General features: G+C 36.8%; 1 protein-coding gene across 1 annotated transcript; it reads right to left on the bottom strand.

The window, feature by feature from the left end:
- Window positions 1-1,862: 1,862 nt before the first annotated feature.
- Window positions 1,863-18,568, bottom strand: LOC120432041 (leucine-rich repeat-containing G-protein coupled receptor 6-like). Its single transcript, XM_039597174.2, has 10 exons — window positions 18,546-18,568; window positions 18,285-18,356; window positions 17,394-17,537; window positions 17,166-17,309; window positions 12,223-12,294; window positions 12,078-12,149; window positions 5,294-5,362; window positions 2,305-2,442; window positions 2,027-2,167; window positions 1,863-1,932 (listed from the first exon to the last, which is right to left on the bottom strand). Exons 1-10 carry the CDS (start codon window positions 18,566-18,568, stop codon window positions 1,863-1,865), a joined length of 945 nt encoding a protein of 314 aa, XP_039453108.2.

Raw genomic sequence — 18,568 nt, 5'->3', positions numbered from 1 at the left:
GGGTAATTCTCTACCAACTCACACGAAATCGGAAAAAGTTGCCCCGACCCCTCTTCGATTTGCGTGAAACTTTGTCCTAAGGGGTAACTTTTGTCCCTGATCACGAATCCGAGGTCCGTTTTTTGATATCTCGTGACGGAGGGGCGGTACGACCCCTTCCATTTTTGCACATGCGAAAAAAGAGGTGTTTTTCAATAATTTGCAGCCTGAAACGGTGATGAGATAGAAATTTGGCATCAAAGGGACTTTTATGTAAAATTAGACGCCCGATTTGATGACGTACTCAGAATTCCGAAAAAACGTATTTTTCATCGAAAAAAACAATAAAAAAGTTTTAAAAATTCTCCCATTTTCCGTTACTCGACTGTAAAAAATTTTGGAACATGTCATTTTATGGGAAATTTAATGTACTTTTCGAATCTACATTGTCCCAGAAGGGTCATTTTTTCATTTAGAACAAAATTTTTCATTTTAAAATTTCGTGTTTTTTCTAACTTTGCAGGGTTATTTTTTAGAGTGTAACAATGTTCTGCAAAGTTGTAGAGCAGACAATTACAAAAATTTTGATATATAGACATAAGGGGTTTGCTTATAAACATCACAAGTTATCGCGATTTTACGAAAAAAAGTTTTGAAAAAGTTACTTTTTGCGTTTCTCTTTGTTTCGTCGTCCGTGTCTGTCGCGGGTGACCATGAACGGCCATGATCGATGACGACCAACTTTTTTAAAACTTTTTCCCCGGATGGCGACGTCGGCAGGTTCCCGACAGGACAGAAAAAAAATATGTGGCACATCTTCCCTTTCTTGGCATTTTCTTCAACTCTTTGAACTTTGCCGCTGGCAGGAAAATAAGGCGGCTGAAAGCGCAACAATGTTTCCATTCTAATGAGGGAAGGAAGCTTTGCCGGAACGACGTCGGCAGGAAGTCGTGGTCGTTTTGGTAGTTTATTGGAGGAAAAACTGTGTTTTTTTCTTCTCTTTTTTCTTGTTTTGACGAAACGTGAAGATGTTTATCTTTTGCAGACGAAGGGTGAATTTTAAAGTTCGAAAATGCCCAATCAGCCGCAATAAAGTTTGTGCTTAGCAAGTTTGTAGGATTTGTTGAGCAATATAAGTATTACTGGACGTGACTGAAATAAGTTAATGTGATCTTCGGAAGAAGGCCATATAAAAAGAGTTTAATTCAACTTAAATGGAAAATTGCATCATTTCATATTATAGCAAACTTTTTTTCGTAAAATCGTGATAACTTGTGATGTTTATAAGCAAACCCCTTATGTATATATATCAAAATTTTTGTAATTGTCTGCTCTACAACTTTGTAGAACATTGTTACACTCTAAAAAATAACCCTGCAAAGTTAGAAAAAACACGAAATTTTAAAATGAAAAATTTTGTTCTAAATGAAAAAATGACCCTTCTGGGACAATGTAGATTCGAAAAGTACATTAAATTTCCCATAAAATGACATGTTCCAAAATTTTTTACAGTCGAGTAACGGAAAATGGGAGAATTTTTAAAACTTTTTTAGTGTTTTTTTCGATGAAAAATACGTTTTTTCGGAATTCTGATTACGCCATCAAATCGGGCGTCTAATTTTACATAAAAGTTCCTTTGACACCAAATTTCTATCTCATCACCGTTTCAGGCTGCAAATTATTGAAAAACACCTCTTTTTTCGCATGTGCAAAAATGGAAGGGGTCGTACCGCCCCTCCGTCACGAGATATCAAAAAACGGACCTCGGATTCGTGATCAGGGACAAAAGTTACCCCTTAGGACAAAGTTTCACGCAAATCGAAGAGGGGTCGGGGCAACTGCTGTGTGAGTTGGCGGAGAATTACCCGTATAAAATGTGATACTTACAACACTCTTAAATCACGGCAGTTTGTCACATTTGGAATGCTTTTCAATCTATTGGATTTCAAGTCTCTGGCAAGAAGATGAAAAGAAAAATGAAGAGTTGAACAGTTTTTGTTTCGTTTATTCCAAGATATCAAGTAAATAATTTTCCACCAATACTCACAAACTCCTTAAGCGCGGCGAAGTCTTACACATATGGTCAGGTAGTTTGGTTAGGTTAGCTCGATCGATCCGCAGCACTTCCAGCGAAGTGCAGCCATCCAGCGGAGGTAGTTCCTGGAGTCCCCGGACGTCCGAAAGAATTCTAACCAAAACAAAAAAAAGATGAAGATGAGAAAACAAATGCCAAAACATGAATATCATCGCACCACTTTCCAGTGTCTGGACAAATAGGCTAATTTATCGCGGAATTGGCAGGATATGTTTTATGCATGCACTTACAACTTCCGGAGCCGGGGCATGTTCTGCAGCGCGCCTGGCTTGATGCCAACCAGCGGGTTGGACCTGAGCTCCAATGTGACTAGACTTTTCGGGAAATCATCCTTCGAGATCCATCGGATGCGGTTGCCGGATGCTGACCTGTGGTGGTTAAAAGAAAAAAAGAAAACACAAGGGGAAAAAGGATACAAAGTTAGCAAGTTTCAATGGAGAGTGACTCTATAATCTGCTATTGTCTCAAAGTGGCTGATGGAGCGTTTTTCTTCTCTTGGGTACATTTATATCTGGAGCGAGTTAAGTTTAACAAAGCCGGAAGATAAATCTCCCAGTAAGGCGCGCGTCTAGCCCTCACGGAACGTTAGACGAGTGGTGGAAACGGGAAGGGAAAGCTTATGAATAATGAATGAGAACTTCTGTCCAAACTATTCCGCCTGTCCAGCGCTTCCGATTGCTAGATCCGCTGGATGAGGTGAACTGTGGACTTAATTGAAACTTAGACAGAAACTGAGAAAGAAACTGAGGCTGATACTGAGACAGAAACTGAGACAGAAACTAAGACTGAAACTGAGACAGAAACTGAGACAGAAACTGAGACAGAAACTGAGACAGAAACTGAGACAAAAACTGAGACAGAAACTGAGACAGAAACTAAGACTGAAACTGAAACAGAAACTGAAACAGAAACTGAGACAAAAACTGAGACTGAAACTGAGACAAAAACTGAGACACAAATTGAGACACAAACTGAGACTAAAACTGAGACAGAAACTGATATTAAAACTGAGACAGAAACTGAGACTGAAACTGAGACTTAAACTGAGACTGAAACTGACATTGAGACTGAGACAGAAACTGAGACAGAAACATAGACTGAAATTGAGACAGAAACTGTGACTAAAACTGAGATAGAAACTGATATTGAGACTGAGACAGAAACTGAGACAGAAACTGAGACTAAAACTGAGACTGGAATTGAGACAGAAACTGAGACTTAAACTGAGACAGAAACTGAGACAGAAACTGAGACAGAAACTGAGACAGAAACTGAGACTAAAACTGAGACTGAAATTGAGACAGAAACTGAGACAGAAATTGAGACTGAAATTGAAACTGAAATTGAGACTTAAACTGAAAAAGAAACTGAGACAGAAACTGAGACTAAAACTGAGACTGAAATTGAGACAGTAAATGAGACGGAAATTGAGACTGAAATTGAGACTGAATTGAGACTGAAATTGAGACTTAAATTGAGACTGAAATTGAGACAGAAACTGAGACTAAAACTGAGACTGAAACTGAGACAGAAATTGAGACTAAAACTGAGACTGGAACTGAAACAGAAACTGAGACAGAAACTGAGGCTGAAACTGAGACTTAAACTGAGACTGAAACTGAGACAGAAACTGAGAAAGAAACTGAGACAGAAACTAAGACAGAAATTAAGACTAAAACTGAGATCAAAACTGAGACAGAAACTGAGACTAAAACTGAGACTGAAATTGAGACAGAAACTGAGACTAAAACTGAGACTGGAACTGAAACAGAAACTGAGACTAAAACTGAGCAGAAACTGAGACAGAAACTGAGACAGAAATTTAGACTGAAATTGAGACTGAAATTGAGACTTAAACTGAAACAGAAACTGAGATTAAAACTGAGACTGAAACTGAGACAGAAACTATGACAGAAACTGAGACTGAAATTACGACAGAAACTGAGACTAAAACTGAGACAGAAACTAAGACAGAAACTGAGGCTGAAACTGAAACAGAAACTGAGACAGAAATTGAGACAGAAATTGAGACTAAAACTGAGACTGAAATTGAGACAGAAACTGAGACAGAAACTGAGACTTAAACTGAGACTGAAATTGAGACAGAAGTTGAGATAAAAATTGAGACTGAAAATGAGACTGGAATTGAGACAGAAACTGAAGCGGATTTTCCCACTGTGCCAACTTCAGCCAAGGATTTCCTTCAACCAAGCAAAAACGGAGCAAACCTTTACTGCCGAAATCAACTCTGCTAGAGCAGAGAACAGAACTACAAAACAGTGACTTGGTAGTTTCTCCCCTTTACAGCGCTGGAACCATTCGTAAGAGGCCACCAAACTCCGTTTGTGGGCCAACATCCGTGGCCATCCGATGGCGGGTGGTGGCATAAATTTCACATAAATTAAATTTAATTGTACCGAAGCTATCCCCGGATGGCGACGTCGGCAGGTTCCCGACAGGACAGAAAAAAAATATGTGGCACATCTTCCCTTTCTTGGCATTTTCTTCAACTCTTTGAACTTTGCCGCTGGCAGGGGCAAAATGAGGCTGAAAAGCGCAACAATGTTTCCATTCTAATGAGGGAAGGAAGCTTTGCCGGAACGACGTCGGCAGGAAGTCGTGGTCGTTTTGGTAGTTTATTGGAGGAAAAACAGTGTTTTTTCTTGTTTTGACGAAACGTGAAGATGTTTATCTTTTGCAGACGAAGGGTGAATTTTAAAGTTCGAAAATGCCCAATCAGCCGCAATAAAGTTTGTGCTTAGAATGTTGGCATTGTTGAGCAATATAAGTATTACTGGACGTGACTGAAATAAGTTAATGTGATCTTCGGAAGAAGGCCATATAAAAAGAGTTTAATTCAACTTAAATGGAAAATTGCATCATTTCATATTATAGCAAACTTAAAAATAAAAAAAAAATACATGTATTTAAAAATCAAAAATTGCATAACAGTGCTTGGATATTAACTAAATGATCAGAAAAAATATTTCGATAAATAAGCCTCATTCGGTCCATTGCACCATTCACAGTTTTTATTGTTCCCATCAATCGAACAATAAGTATAATATCCGCTTCATGAATAATAATTCTCCAAGAAAACTTTCCCCAATATCGCTCGTCAATAAAACCACTCGCTATAAATATTAAATCAATCAACCGGAAACCATCGCTATTCTTCCTGGAAAAGAAAAAAAAGCTCGCTCCCACGCCAATACTTACAGTTCTTGCAGCATCACGAGATTCTCTAAGCCAACAGGCACTGAACTTAACACATTATCATCTAACTCTCTGTCGAATGTGCGGGGTGGTGGTATGATTCCAAAAAAAGAAAGAAAGAAGAATAAAACATACACAAACATCGTTAGAGAAGGTGAGAAAAGCTTTCACACCACACGAATCGGGGAAAACCCGGAAGTTTTCCCCAACCCCCCGGGGGAGGGAGCCGAAGGTCGGTGGAAAAACACAAACTTTTAATCGCATTAGATTTTTTTTCCCCCTGTTATGCTCTCGGCAGAAAGCGAGAAACCCATGCAGAAGTATGCCATCATATTGGGTGCCTTAATGCAGGCGCGCTCGATTCCAGCACACTTTTATTGCGCATTTAGCCGTACATGAGAACAGGATACGCCTGGGTTAGGTTAGGGTTTTGTGCCGGCTTTCTGCTGAGAGAAGGAAATGAGGAAAAACTTTGAGTTTTCCCAGTTCTAGGACCAGTGGTTCTCATTTGGTTTTTGGTTTTGTTAAAAGTAACGATATTGTTGTGGGTTTGTTACATTTAATATTTAAACAGATTAGTAACTAAGATAACACAACCAATTAAATGAGATCAATATGAAACATATCATATTAAATAACATAACTGTTTTATTTGATTTTAAATAATTTTCAAACTTTTTCCCAGTAAAGCTTCATAAAAGAAACTTTTTATGAAGTCATATTTTTTTAACCAGAAACATATGAAAATCACTTTAAATTTCAAAGCAAATTATAAAATCATTCGTCAACAGAGTTCCCAAAACATAATAGTTTTGAAATTGTGGAACAATATTTTCTCAAATTTAAATTGTTATAGCTTGAAAAACTGCAACCTGAAGTACAAGCGATTTTAAGCATGTTTAAACAATACAAAACTTGGATCTATAGCAACGCTCTATTCAACAACAACAATTTCAACCTTTAATGTCTATAAAAAATATTTGCAACGGCCTAATTAAAAAATAGTTAATTTTAAAATAAACAACTGTGGTAAATTTCTTTCTCCAGTTTGAGTTTTCTTCTTTAATGTTTTAAATGTTCTGTAAAATGTTATGCCAGCATATATTGAATTTAAAGCTTTTTTTTGCAGTACGTTTTATTTTTTTCTAAAAACAAAAGGGAAATAAACATTTGCCAAAACATACAATACATTGAAATCGATTGAAAATTGGAATTTGAAATAAAACGTTACTTAATCCACCTAAACATGTCTAACAAATTAACTTTATTGCTCATTTCTTTTGATAGGGTTCGCAGAACTTCAATATTCCTGGCTAATCGGCAAGTTCTGATAAAAACAACCTATTCGCAAAAAGTGTATAAATAACACTTAATGCTAATAACTTTTGATAGGGTTGTCAGATCTTCGATGTTTTAGGCTCATTTGAAAGGTCTTTCGATTATCTTACTACACCCAAAATTCAGAGTCGAGATAATCGTTCTCTCAAAATTTATTGAGGGCTCAGTGCCAAAATCGATAGAATAATGGTACCAACTCACACCATCATAACAAATGAGTTCATTCGTTAGTTGAATCAATAAATCTCCAACAAGTGTCATACATCGACTTCTGACTTCTCCATGGTCACCAAGCTGTGGTGGCCGAGGCAGCTAAGTCATTGGATTGGTTTGTCAAAGGTCTCTGGTTCGATTCCCGTTGTCGACACTTTTGGTTTTTTGTTCGACGGATGAACTTTTTTTGCAAATGAACCTCGAGAGAATAGTTCTATCGCCCATCTCGAGCTGTGTTCTCTGCGTCCGTGAATGGTACCACTATTCTCTCGACTCGAGACCATCATTCTCTCGGACTAGCGCTGCCAGTTTTGGGTGTAACGATGGGTTGCATTATAGACCCGGACATCATTTTCATTGAAATATCTGAGATCCGGCCTCCAAAAAGTGTATAAATAACACTTAAGTGCTAATAACTTTTGAAAGGATTGTCAGTTCTTCAATGTTTTCGGCTCATTGGAAAAGTATTTTAAATACTTTTCTGAAAATGTATAACTTGATAGGGTTTCTTGCAAAAAACACCCTTTTTACAATCTTCCGGACATACGCCAAAATCGTTTTTTTAGCATAACTTTTGAAGTACTTAACTAAACTTGCTGATTTTAAATAGAGACCTATGGGACCCCAAGACTGATCGAATGAGACTAATACGGTCAAAATCCGTTCATCCAGTCCAGAGATAATCGAGTGACAATTTTTTGTTAACCCACCTACACACATCCACACAGACATTTACTCAGAACATGATTCTGAGTCGATATGTATACGTGAAGGTGGGTCTACGAGGTCAAATTAATATGTTTATTTTCCGAGTGGTTTGATAGCCTTTCCTCAGTAAGGTGAGGTAGGCAAAACCGTAATATGCAACTTTTAAAACAATACAGAAGGAGACTATGCAACCAATCTGATTGCTACAAATCCATAATGAAATGTAAAATCAAAGGAAGCAATTACTTTATGCTTATTTTTTTGTTTCAATTTTCAAGAAAAATAAACATTTATACTTTTTTAGTGAAGTCACAGAAAATTGTTCATTTTTCTTTGATTTTGTTTTTATAAATTCGAGATTAAGGCTTTTTTTAAATAAAACATTTTTTTCCAAAATTGGCGTCCTGCAGGATAACAGATTTCCTTTTTTAAGTTTTCATGCTAGTTTTTCAAATTTTAGCCTTGATTTGTAGGACATTAAACTATTTTTTCTTAAAAGCTCAACTAATAACCATTCACTTGCGTCCAAAGGAGCTCAAATTGGTTGAAACGGTTCGGAGATATGATTTTTAGAAAAATGAGGTTTTAGCAACAATTTACTAAAATTGCCATTTTTGGGACCACCCAAGCACGGCGTAGGTCTTAACAAAAATACTAACGTCATGATTCGAATTCCCGGACGCTTCGAAACCCAGACACTTCATCTTGTTTTATCAATTATGTGGATGTAAGTTTACATAATTATTTTCTAAACTATGTTATTTATGAATTTTAACATCAACTTTCATTTCAAACATGTTTGGACGCTGTGACCAATGCTAAAATAATTAAATTAAATTAAATCATGTGATTGCCAAAACTGTGAAACATTTCAGCTGAAATATTTCAAAAGCGTCCGAAGCACCGGGACGGCAAAGCAAAAATGTTTGTTTCTGATTTCCTCAAATTCTAGCAATTATTTATACAAAATATCAATTGTTTTGATGTTAACATCTTATTTGAGACCTAAACAATGCCATTCACTAAAATTTCGGCCCAAATTTGTGCGATTCATAAGTAAAATCGAGTGTCCGGAATTTTTTTTTTTGCGGAGCGAGGTGGGACAGCTAGGATCAAGTCAGTCCAAGTCCGGTTGTGTCAAGGAAAGGTAATGAATGTGTTAGCCTGTGAAGTGCCACTTACACCCCATGGGGAGCGGGGAAAGAGGACATGATTGGGTAGGTTATAATGAGATTGTGTATGTGAGAGTGTGTGTTGTTGTAAATATTCTAATTTGATATTTCGTTCTCTATCGCCGCTCCCCACAGTGTCATAAAAACACCGTCCGCAAGAGCCCCCCAAAACTAGTTTTGAAGGTTCTAACTGTTTAAAGTAAAACTGTTAAAACTCCCAAAACCAGGATCAAGTAGCACGTGCAAACAAAGTACATTTTCCCTACGCTAACGGACTTTTACTGATTGACAACTTGACTATTCCAACAAAGCAATAAACGCAAAATTAATTTTAAGGGAAAATGCCAGAAAAACTTTTTTTAATGGAAATTACTGTATATATAACCTGTAAAGTTAGGAAAAATATAAAGAGTTGTCTGGTTGTCAATAACTATGGGACCATCGAGACAGATAAAAAAAGAATCCTAAAGCCGATTCAATTAGAATATCTAAGCAATATATGATCGTCATTTTGAGATCATATTAACAAAAAGAAAGTTGAAATAAAATCAGATAGACCGTCAAAATAGAGAAAAGTTGGAAAATAGAAAGCATCGAAATATGAAATGTAAGAACTAAATAAATCTTCTACAGAAGGGGGAAGACATAGAGATATTGACAACCAGTGAGCCGACTATAAATAATAAAGACAACTAAAGTCACATACCTGATGATGGGTAATACCTTGGGTAGTACCCATCTTACCGTTCGCTGGAAAAAGGCACTTTTTGAGGGAGCTGCAATTGCTTGATGGCCTATATGCCTTGGCGATCCCCAGGTTGAAGTTTCAATCGCTTACAGCCGCATCCGGAGCATCACGCAGACGCTGTAGTTTTTCATCGTCCTTTTAGTGTTCGTCTTCCTTCCTTCTGGTGTATGCTGCTTTCTTTGGTTGTTCTGGTTTTATTTCTCGACTGATCTGGAACTGGTTCGAAAAGAACAGAAAAAAAGGACAGCAGTATCTTTGTTTTCGTTTCGTTTTACGGAGCAAGGAGGGGGCGCGGCCTCAAGTCAGTCCTAGTTCGGTTTCTTGTGGAAAAAAGGGTAGTGGCCGAACTAGCATTGCATACAAAATGAACAACACCGGAAGATATAGGGGATCCGGAGGGGGAAGGTGAAAGAAAATTAGTGTTGGTGTGAGTAGTAAGAACTTGGATGACTTGAGCAATTTCGTTAATCTAAGTTTAACACTGAATGAAGAAAATCTGAAATTGTGATTCAAAGTAAAATGGCCCGGAATAAATTAAATTATTAGTTAATTAAATAAGAAAATGTAACTAATCGGAGATCTATACAAAAGAAACCTATGATGTATTCCAAATTTAAAGGAAATAAAAAAATACTAGAGAACAAAAGATGAAAACTAACTGCCGACCTGTCGCGTCCGTCAGTAGTCTTGTCGTACATTACAACTAGAAACAGATCTACCAATGAAATATTACACTTCGACCAAATCAACTAATCATTTAAGTCCAATTATTTATCTACGGAAAACTAACTAACTTTAATCAACAACCTAAACTAAACTGTCTGAACTGTCATTTCCTTAGGGCATAGAGCTTTGCAAACAAGAGTGCATCTCTATCATACCTTATGTAAACTGTCATTTTAGTGAAGGAGACACACTCCTGTTCACAAAACCCACGTGTCCTTTGAAATGTTAGGCTTCATTTGATCGTCAAGGCTCCAGAAGATCCTCGATTCGCAACAATGATCGATACAACCATAATCCGAAAACCGTTAGTTCAACAGATTAACGAATTTTGTCCGATATCATCGCACTATTGATTGATCGAGACTCTATGGAAATTTTGACATATCAAAATGCTTTATATTATTACTGAAATGGATGTTTCAAATTTATGCACGTAACATTTTTTCAAATAAATTTCAAAATCTATTCAATCCTACAATGCCTAGAAGAGGCCTCTGTTTCTGTTGTGAGTAAGCGCTGGTTTCAGAGTTCATTTTTCAATTTAAAAGGGGTGGGAGACGACTAATTTGCTTCATGAACTCCTACTCGGCCTTGGGACCACCTCTTAAGACACTGATGGCTCCTAGCTAGGAATTAAACCTAGACACAGCGTCGAGGCCCGCTTCGCATGGCAAAAATGTTGGTTGGGGGGAAGTGATATTATCACGAAATTTATTTTAAAGCCAAAATTGCTAACGGCGTCCAGGTCCTTACTCATGCCCAAGGAAAATCGAGTGTCCGGAATTCGAATCAACTTTTATCAGTGTCCGGGATTCGAAGCACAACAAGTCATTTTAATTTCGAAATTCTGAGGCAAAATGGTTAGAAAAGACATATTTTGCATACATTCTCTTTATATTGACTGTTTATACTACATCCTGATGATATTTCTACATTTCTAACTTATTACATGATTTTTGCCAGCTATAATAAAAATGATGTGCTACTAAGTGTCCGGATTTCGAATCATGACGTTATTTAATTAAATATTTTGGCAGAGACAAATTTTGAGCTCGATCTGAGTACTTTTTTGCGGTTTATTCTATTTATAATGAAATTGCCGAAGAAATAAAAAAAAAAGTTTGAAAATTTAACGATTGATGATTTGACAAAAAAACTGGCATGAAAAATTTATGGTCATAAAAGACGGTTTCCACGCGAAACCGACCATAAAAATGCGATTTTGAACCGGACCATTTCCGATCTTAATAAAACTTGTTGGATCGTTTGTCCTACTCAAATCAACAACTCCTGTGCACTCAGTTTAGTAATTCACAATGGCATTTGAATTTTAGGAATTCTTTTAGTTTTAAATTATTGGTAATTACACTTAAATTTAAAAAATCATATCTTTCGAAGCAGATGTTCAAAAAATCGATCGAAAGTATGTTTTAACGAAAATCGTGCGCTCTTTTCAATGAAAATATTTCCAAAAGCCGAAACTTTCATTTTCGATCAAAAAACAGCCAAAATTCAAATTTTCTTCGAAAATCAGGCTGAATACACCCTTTGATTCAAATTTTGCCATTACCATTCGAAAAAGCGGACAATTTCCCACTTTTCTTCCATAGACACCAAGTTGGAGCGAAAGCGTTTTCAAGTGGTTTGTAAATAAAAACCTTTTTTCGTTTTTTTTTAATTTTTTTTTCAAAAAACTAAATTACATGTTTAATGGCAAACTTTGTAACAGATCCCTTTTTTAAACTTAAAATATTTATTTTAAATCGATTTTTATTCATTTGATTACTCAACTTTTTCTAAAACTTAGTTGAGAACCACTGTTCCTGAACTTTCTCACGAGCTACACTCATGTGGGTTCGATAGCTGGGGAAACGATACTTACAAAACTTTTAAACGAGTTAAATTGGTTAAAGCACCGGAAGTGATTTCACTTATTTGATTTCTCTTCACTAATCTGCAAATAAAGAAAGGAGGAAATAAGTAAAGATTCATAGCAATGTTATTTTCAGTTGTTTAATAATACTTACAAAATATGAAGATTCTCCAAAAGTGGAAAATCTCCTGCCTTAATAGTAGTTAATAAATTACTTCCTAAATTTCTGAAAAGAAAAACAGAAAAAAATCCATTACTCAAAAGTGTCGGGAAGTTATCAGTTTAACAAAAGGCAGAACCTGATATGTTATGTGATACATGGTTTATTGCACTTTATGCTCTAGAAACCATCTTTGCTGGCAGTTTGCCAATTGCGAAACATTTGAGCAGAACAAATAGCAAACAATTTTGCCCTTTTTTTTTTTTAAATTTATATTTATTCAAATTTCTTTTCCATGTACATTCATTCAGTTAAAATATTATTGAGTGTCCAATCACAAACGATGACTTTTCACCTCAATTTTAAATACAAGCAACTTTCATTTATTCATGAAATATTGTAGCTTTCGCTATTCAGTGATTTCAAATGTAGGAGGTCCTACATGTACAAAAGGGAAAAGGGATACCTTAAAACTAACTTATAAACTATATAAAGAGCGGATCAATGCAGCTGAAGACTGCAATGATTTTTGTCGAAATGCATCAATTATCTTATTGGACATAATGTCCAAAGTGTCAACTTCGGCTAATTGATGAAGTTCACTGGTGCTGAACCAGGGAGGAAGTTTCAGAATCATTTTCAGAATTTTGTTCTGAATCCTCTGAAGTTTTTTCTTCCTGGTTAAGCAACAGCTTGTCCAGATCGGCACAGCATAAAGCATGGCAGGTCTGAAAATTTGTTTATAAATTAACAGTTTATTCTTGAGACAAAGTCTAGAATTCCTGTTTATAAGTGGATACAAACATTTAATATATTTGTTACATTTAACCTGGATACTTTCAATGTGATCCTTGTAAGTAAGGTTTTTGTCAAAAGCAAGTCCAAGATATTTCACTTGATCCTCCCACTTTAAATTTACCTCATTCATCTTTATAATGTGATGACTTTTTGGTTTAAGAAAATCAGCCCTTGGTTTGTGAGGGAAAATAATAAGTTGAGTTTTTGCAGCATTTGGAGTAATTTTCCATTCTTTCAAATAAGAATTGAAAATATCCAAGCTTTTTTGTAATCTTCTTGTGATGACACGAAGGCTTCTGCCTTTGGCGGAGATGCTTGTGTCATCAGCAAAAAGTGATTTCTGACATCCTGGGGGCAAATCAGGCAAGTCAGAAGTAAAAATATTGTATAAAATTGGACCCAAAATGCTTCCTTGAGGGACGCCAGCACGTACAGGTAGTTGATCAGATTTGCTATTCTGATAACATACCTGCAGAGTACGATCCGTCAAATAATTTTGAATAATTTTCACGATATAAATCGGAAAATTAAACCTTTTCAATTTCGCAATCAAACCTTTATGCCAAACACTGTCAAATGCTTTTTCTATGTCTAGAAGAGCAGCGCCAGTAGAATAGCCCTCAGATTTGTTGCTTCGAATTAAATTTGAAACTCTCAACAACTGATGAGTAGTTGAATGCCCAAGGCGAAATCCAAACTGCTCATCAGCGAAAATTGAATTTTCATTAATGTGCGTCATCATTCTATTAAGAATTATTCTTTCGAATAATTTACTAATAGATGAAAGCAAACTAATGGGCCGATAGCTTGAGGCTTCAGCAGGATTTTTATCCGGTTTCAAAATCGGAATTACTTTGGCATTTTTCCAACTACTGGGAAAATATGCCAAATCAAAACATTTGTTGAAAATTTTGACCAAGCAACTTAAAGTTGCTTCTGGTAATTTTTTAATTAAAATGTAAAAAATGCCATCCTCACCAGGGGCTTTCATATTTTTAAATTTTTTGATAATAGATTTTATTTCATTCAGATCCGTATTAAAAACTTCATCTGATGAAAATTCTTGTTCAACAATATTCTGAAATTCTATTGAAATTTGATTTTCAATAGGACTCAAAACATTCAAGTTGAAATTATGAGCACTCTCAAACTGCTGAGCAAGTTTTTGAGCTTTTTCCCCATTAGTTAATAGAATATTATCACCATCTTTTAAAGAAGGGATGGGTTTTTGAGGTTTCTTAAGAACCTTTGAAAGTTTCCAAAAAGGTTTGGAATAAGGTTTAATTTGTTCGACATCTCTTGCGAACTTTTCATTTCGCAGGAGAGTGAATCTGTGGTCAATAACCTTTTGCAAATCTTTTTGAATTCGCTTCAGTGCAGGATCACGAGAACGTTGATACTGTCTTCGGCGAACATTTTTCAGACGAATCAGAAGCTGAAGATCGTCATCAATAATGGGAGAATCAAATTTGACTTGGACTTTAGGAATAGCAATATTCCTAGCATCCAAAATTGCATTAGTTAAAGATTCCAAGGCTGAATCAATATCAGCTTTGGTTTCTAAAACAAAATCATGATTTAAATTATTCTCAATATGATGCTGATACCTGTCCCAATTAGCTTTGTGGTAATTAAACACAGAACTATTGGGTCTGGTAACTGCTTCATGAGAAAGTGAAAAAGTTACTGGAAGATGATCAGAATCAAAATCAGCATGAGTCACTAAAGGACCACAATACTGACTTTGATTTGTCAACACCAAATCAATTGTTGATGGATTTCTAACAGAAGAAAAGCAAGTTGGCCCATTCGGGTATAAAACCGAATAAAGACCAGAAGTGCAATCTCTGAACAGAATTTTACCATTGGAATTTACTTTTGAATTATTCCAAGATTGGTGTTTGGCATTAAAATCACCGATGATCAAAAATCGAGATCTATGCCGAGTAAGTTTATTCAAATCCCCTTTGAAATAATTTTTATTTTCCCCAGTGCATTGGAATGGCAAATATGCAGCTGCAATCATAATTTTCCCAAACGAAGTTTCAAGTTCAATGCCCAAACTTTCAATAACTTTTAACTTAAAGTCACGTAACGTGCTATAAGTCATACTACGGTGGATAGCTATTGCAACTCCACCGCCATTTCGATTCATTCGGTTATTAGTTATAACTTTATAATCTGGATCACTTTTCAAATAAGTGCCAGTTTTTAAAAATGTTTCGGTTATAACAGCAACATGCACGTTATGAACTCGTAAAAAGTTGAAAAATTCATTTTCTTTCGCTTTTAAAGAGCGAGCATTAAAATTCATAATATTGATGGAATTACTTAGATCCATGATTAAACTTCAGGGTAAGAACAACATCATTCGCAAATTTTAATCCAATCTGGATTGCTTCCATCATGGATGTAGCATTACTCATTGTTTGAATCAAACCAAACAGTGAGTTTTGCAAAAAAGTCATTTTTTCAAACGTAACTTCGCCGAGATCAGAAGATCCCAAAGCGTTGCCAGCAGAAAAATTTTCAAATGAGATTTGAGGTACCTGCCCAATTTCAGAAAGATTGGTAGAGGATTTAAAATTCGTGGATGAACCCGAAACGACGTTAGCATAAGAAATGCCATTGTTGTTACCTAACTTTTCCACGGTAGGGGTATTTCTAGCATTGTTCGAGTGAGACAGCACGAACGTTTGATTTAAAGATGCAGGTACAACCTGACTTTGAGAAAATTTCGGTTTGGATTTCGGCTGATGCTTAGCACGAGAATCCAAAACCTTTTTTCTGATGGGGCAATCCCAGAAATTTGATTTGTGATTTCCACCACAATTTGCACATTTAAATTGGGTGACTTCTTTCACGGGACAATTGTCCTTGTCGTGAGAAGAATCCCCGCAAACCATGCATTTTGGAACCATGGCGCAATGATCAGTACCGTGACCGAATGCCTGGCAACGCCGGCACTGGGTCAGATTCTGGCCATTACCGCCATGTTTCTTAAAATGCTCCCACTTTACCCGTACATGGAACAAAAACTGTACTTTGTCCAAAAGTTTCAAATTGTTGATTTCATTTCTATTGAAATGAATCAGATAAAATTGTGAAGTCAAACCAAAGCGAGAAATATTCCCGTTTGATTTTTTCTTCATTGGTATTACTTGGGATGGGGCAAAGCCAAGCAACACCTTAAGTTCGTTTTTGATCTCATCCACCGACAAGTCGTTGGAGAGACCTTTCAAGACCGCCTTGAATGGACGAGCATTCTTGGTCTCATACGTGTAGAAATTGTGCTTGTGGTTTTTCAAATAACCAACAAAAGTTTGGTGATCTTGTAAAGATTCCGTCAACAAGCGACATTCTCCTCTTCGACCAAGCTGGAACGAAACCTTCAAATTGCAAGTTTCCTTGCAATTCTTCAGTTGCGTTCGAAAGCTGGCCAAATCGGAGACGGAAGTCACAACAATTGGCGGAGCCTTTACTCGTTTCTCGACGGCAGAAGGCTCAGTACGAGGAGAAGGTTCCTTGTCATCAGTTTCGGATAAAACACCGAAACTGTTTGTCAATGGAATTGGAGGATTGACCTCACATTCAGAATCAGAATCAGACCTCAGAAGAGGCTGTTTTCTTTTTCTGTTTCCGTTAGCCGGTTTAGCGTTCAAACGCTTCACCGACGTAACGACCAAATCTTCAGAAGATTTGCGTTTACCTTTGTTTTGACGCATTTTGCAAGCAAAGTTCTCTTAAAAAGATGGCTTCGTTTGTAAAATACAACAAAATTTCAGGCGGGGTTAGTCTTGAAAAGACTGTTTAGAATTTTGGAAAATAACTCAGGTAGTCTTTAAAAAGACTGTGAATTTTGTTTTGAAATAACTCTGAGCTTAGGTAGTAAAAAATACCGCAGCTCTGAACAATTTTGCCCTCAATTTGTCATATCAGGCACGTGTTACGTGTGATTGTCACAGAGGAACAATTTATTCTCGGTGTCGAACTTAAATGTGACATAATGTCAAAAAATGTATTGTTTTTTTTTTGCTCTACTCAAGGTTGATAGCATTTACGAAAATTGGAAAGTTTTAATAATGCTTAATTTTGATTTTCAACTAATTAAAAATGTAAAATAGCGCCACAATACTCACAAAGCTTCTAGTGATCTCAATCCGATCAACGCCTCCGTCGGGATCCGTTGCAGCAGATTGCCTTCCAGTCTCAAACTCTTCAGATAGTTGAACCCACGAAAGGTTACGTTCTCCACGTCGGCAATCAGATTGCTGTCCAAGTGGCTGGAAAATTGCGGGCCCCAATTAAGGGGGGGTTAGTTAGAGGGGTAAACATTTGAAAGCCTTAAGTTTAGTGGGTTTACTCACAGGGCGGCGAGGGTGCGAATCCGGCGCAGGGCATCGGATGGGATTCGCGTGAGGGCGCAATTTTGCAGCACCAGCTTTTTGAGGCTCGACAGCCCGTAGAAGGCTTCGCTGTCGATTTGTTCGATCTGGTTGTTGGAGAGGATGCTGCATAGGAAGAGAAATAAGAGAAGTTTTAATGAAATCATACTCATAAATTATTTAACAAACATGAAATTATTTATGTTCGAAATCGCGCTACATTTTACATTTCAAGTGATCCTTTAAAAACTTGCAATTAATTTCCTCATTACTCAAAAGCCTTGCCTTGATTTCCTGGCTTAACACAATTTTTGCCACAACCTTCAATGTAAAAGTTTAATTAGAAAAATACTTCCAACGATCCAAACCACAACCCTTCTTCTGTGCTTTCCCCCTCCACGCAACAGTTTTCATAACCTAAATTCTTCGCTACAAGATCTTATTTTGCTTCAGCTTCTCCACCCCTCCTCCCCCCAAGTTGCGGTTAGTCCATCGTGATGCTCGAGCGATAAAGTTTTTTCCACCCACGCAGGGTCGGCCAGCCTGATGAAAAGATAGTTTGTTTTTTCCTGTCGGATGCCAGAGCCAACCATCGACGGATATTTGCAAAATCACATTTTCCTGGATCGAGCCGGGCAGCAAGAAAGTTTTAATTGCTAAAACATAAAAAAAAATATATATATTTTCCTCCTAACTATCTGCAAAGATTTTCCCGCTGCCATGCAAGAGAGCGAAACTTGTTTGCAAATTAATCTCCAGATGCCGTCGGCAAAATGAAAGAGTTGATTAATTGATGGCGGAAATTTGTCACTAGTTTTGTCCCCGCTTGGAAATGGTCTATCTACAAGACCAGAGTTGGTTATTTATACTTACAGCTCCTCCAGATTTGGTAGCGTGTCGAACGATTTATTTGGTAAACTAGAGATGTTGTTGCTGCTGATGTCACTGTTGGGGGAAAAGGAGAGAAAAAACGGAAACGTTTAGTTTTTGGAATCATTTGGGATGGGCTGTTGGAAAAAGGTTTTGGGTCAATTTTTCATCATCATAAAAAACGTCTCCTGCTTGGCGCGTAAATGGGATGCCTGAAATTCACCACGAAATGAGGGAGCACCACATCGGGGGGAGTCCACTCACATGAGGGAAATGTGTTTAATCAT

This window comes from Culex pipiens, chromosome 2 (genome assembly GCF_016801865.2).
Source record: "Culex pipiens pallens isolate TS chromosome 2, TS_CPP_V2, whole genome shotgun sequence".
Lineage (NCBI taxonomy): Eukaryota > Metazoa > Arthropoda > Insecta > Diptera > Culicidae > Culex > Culex pipiens.
This window is presented reverse-complemented; position numbering and strand designations above follow the sequence as displayed.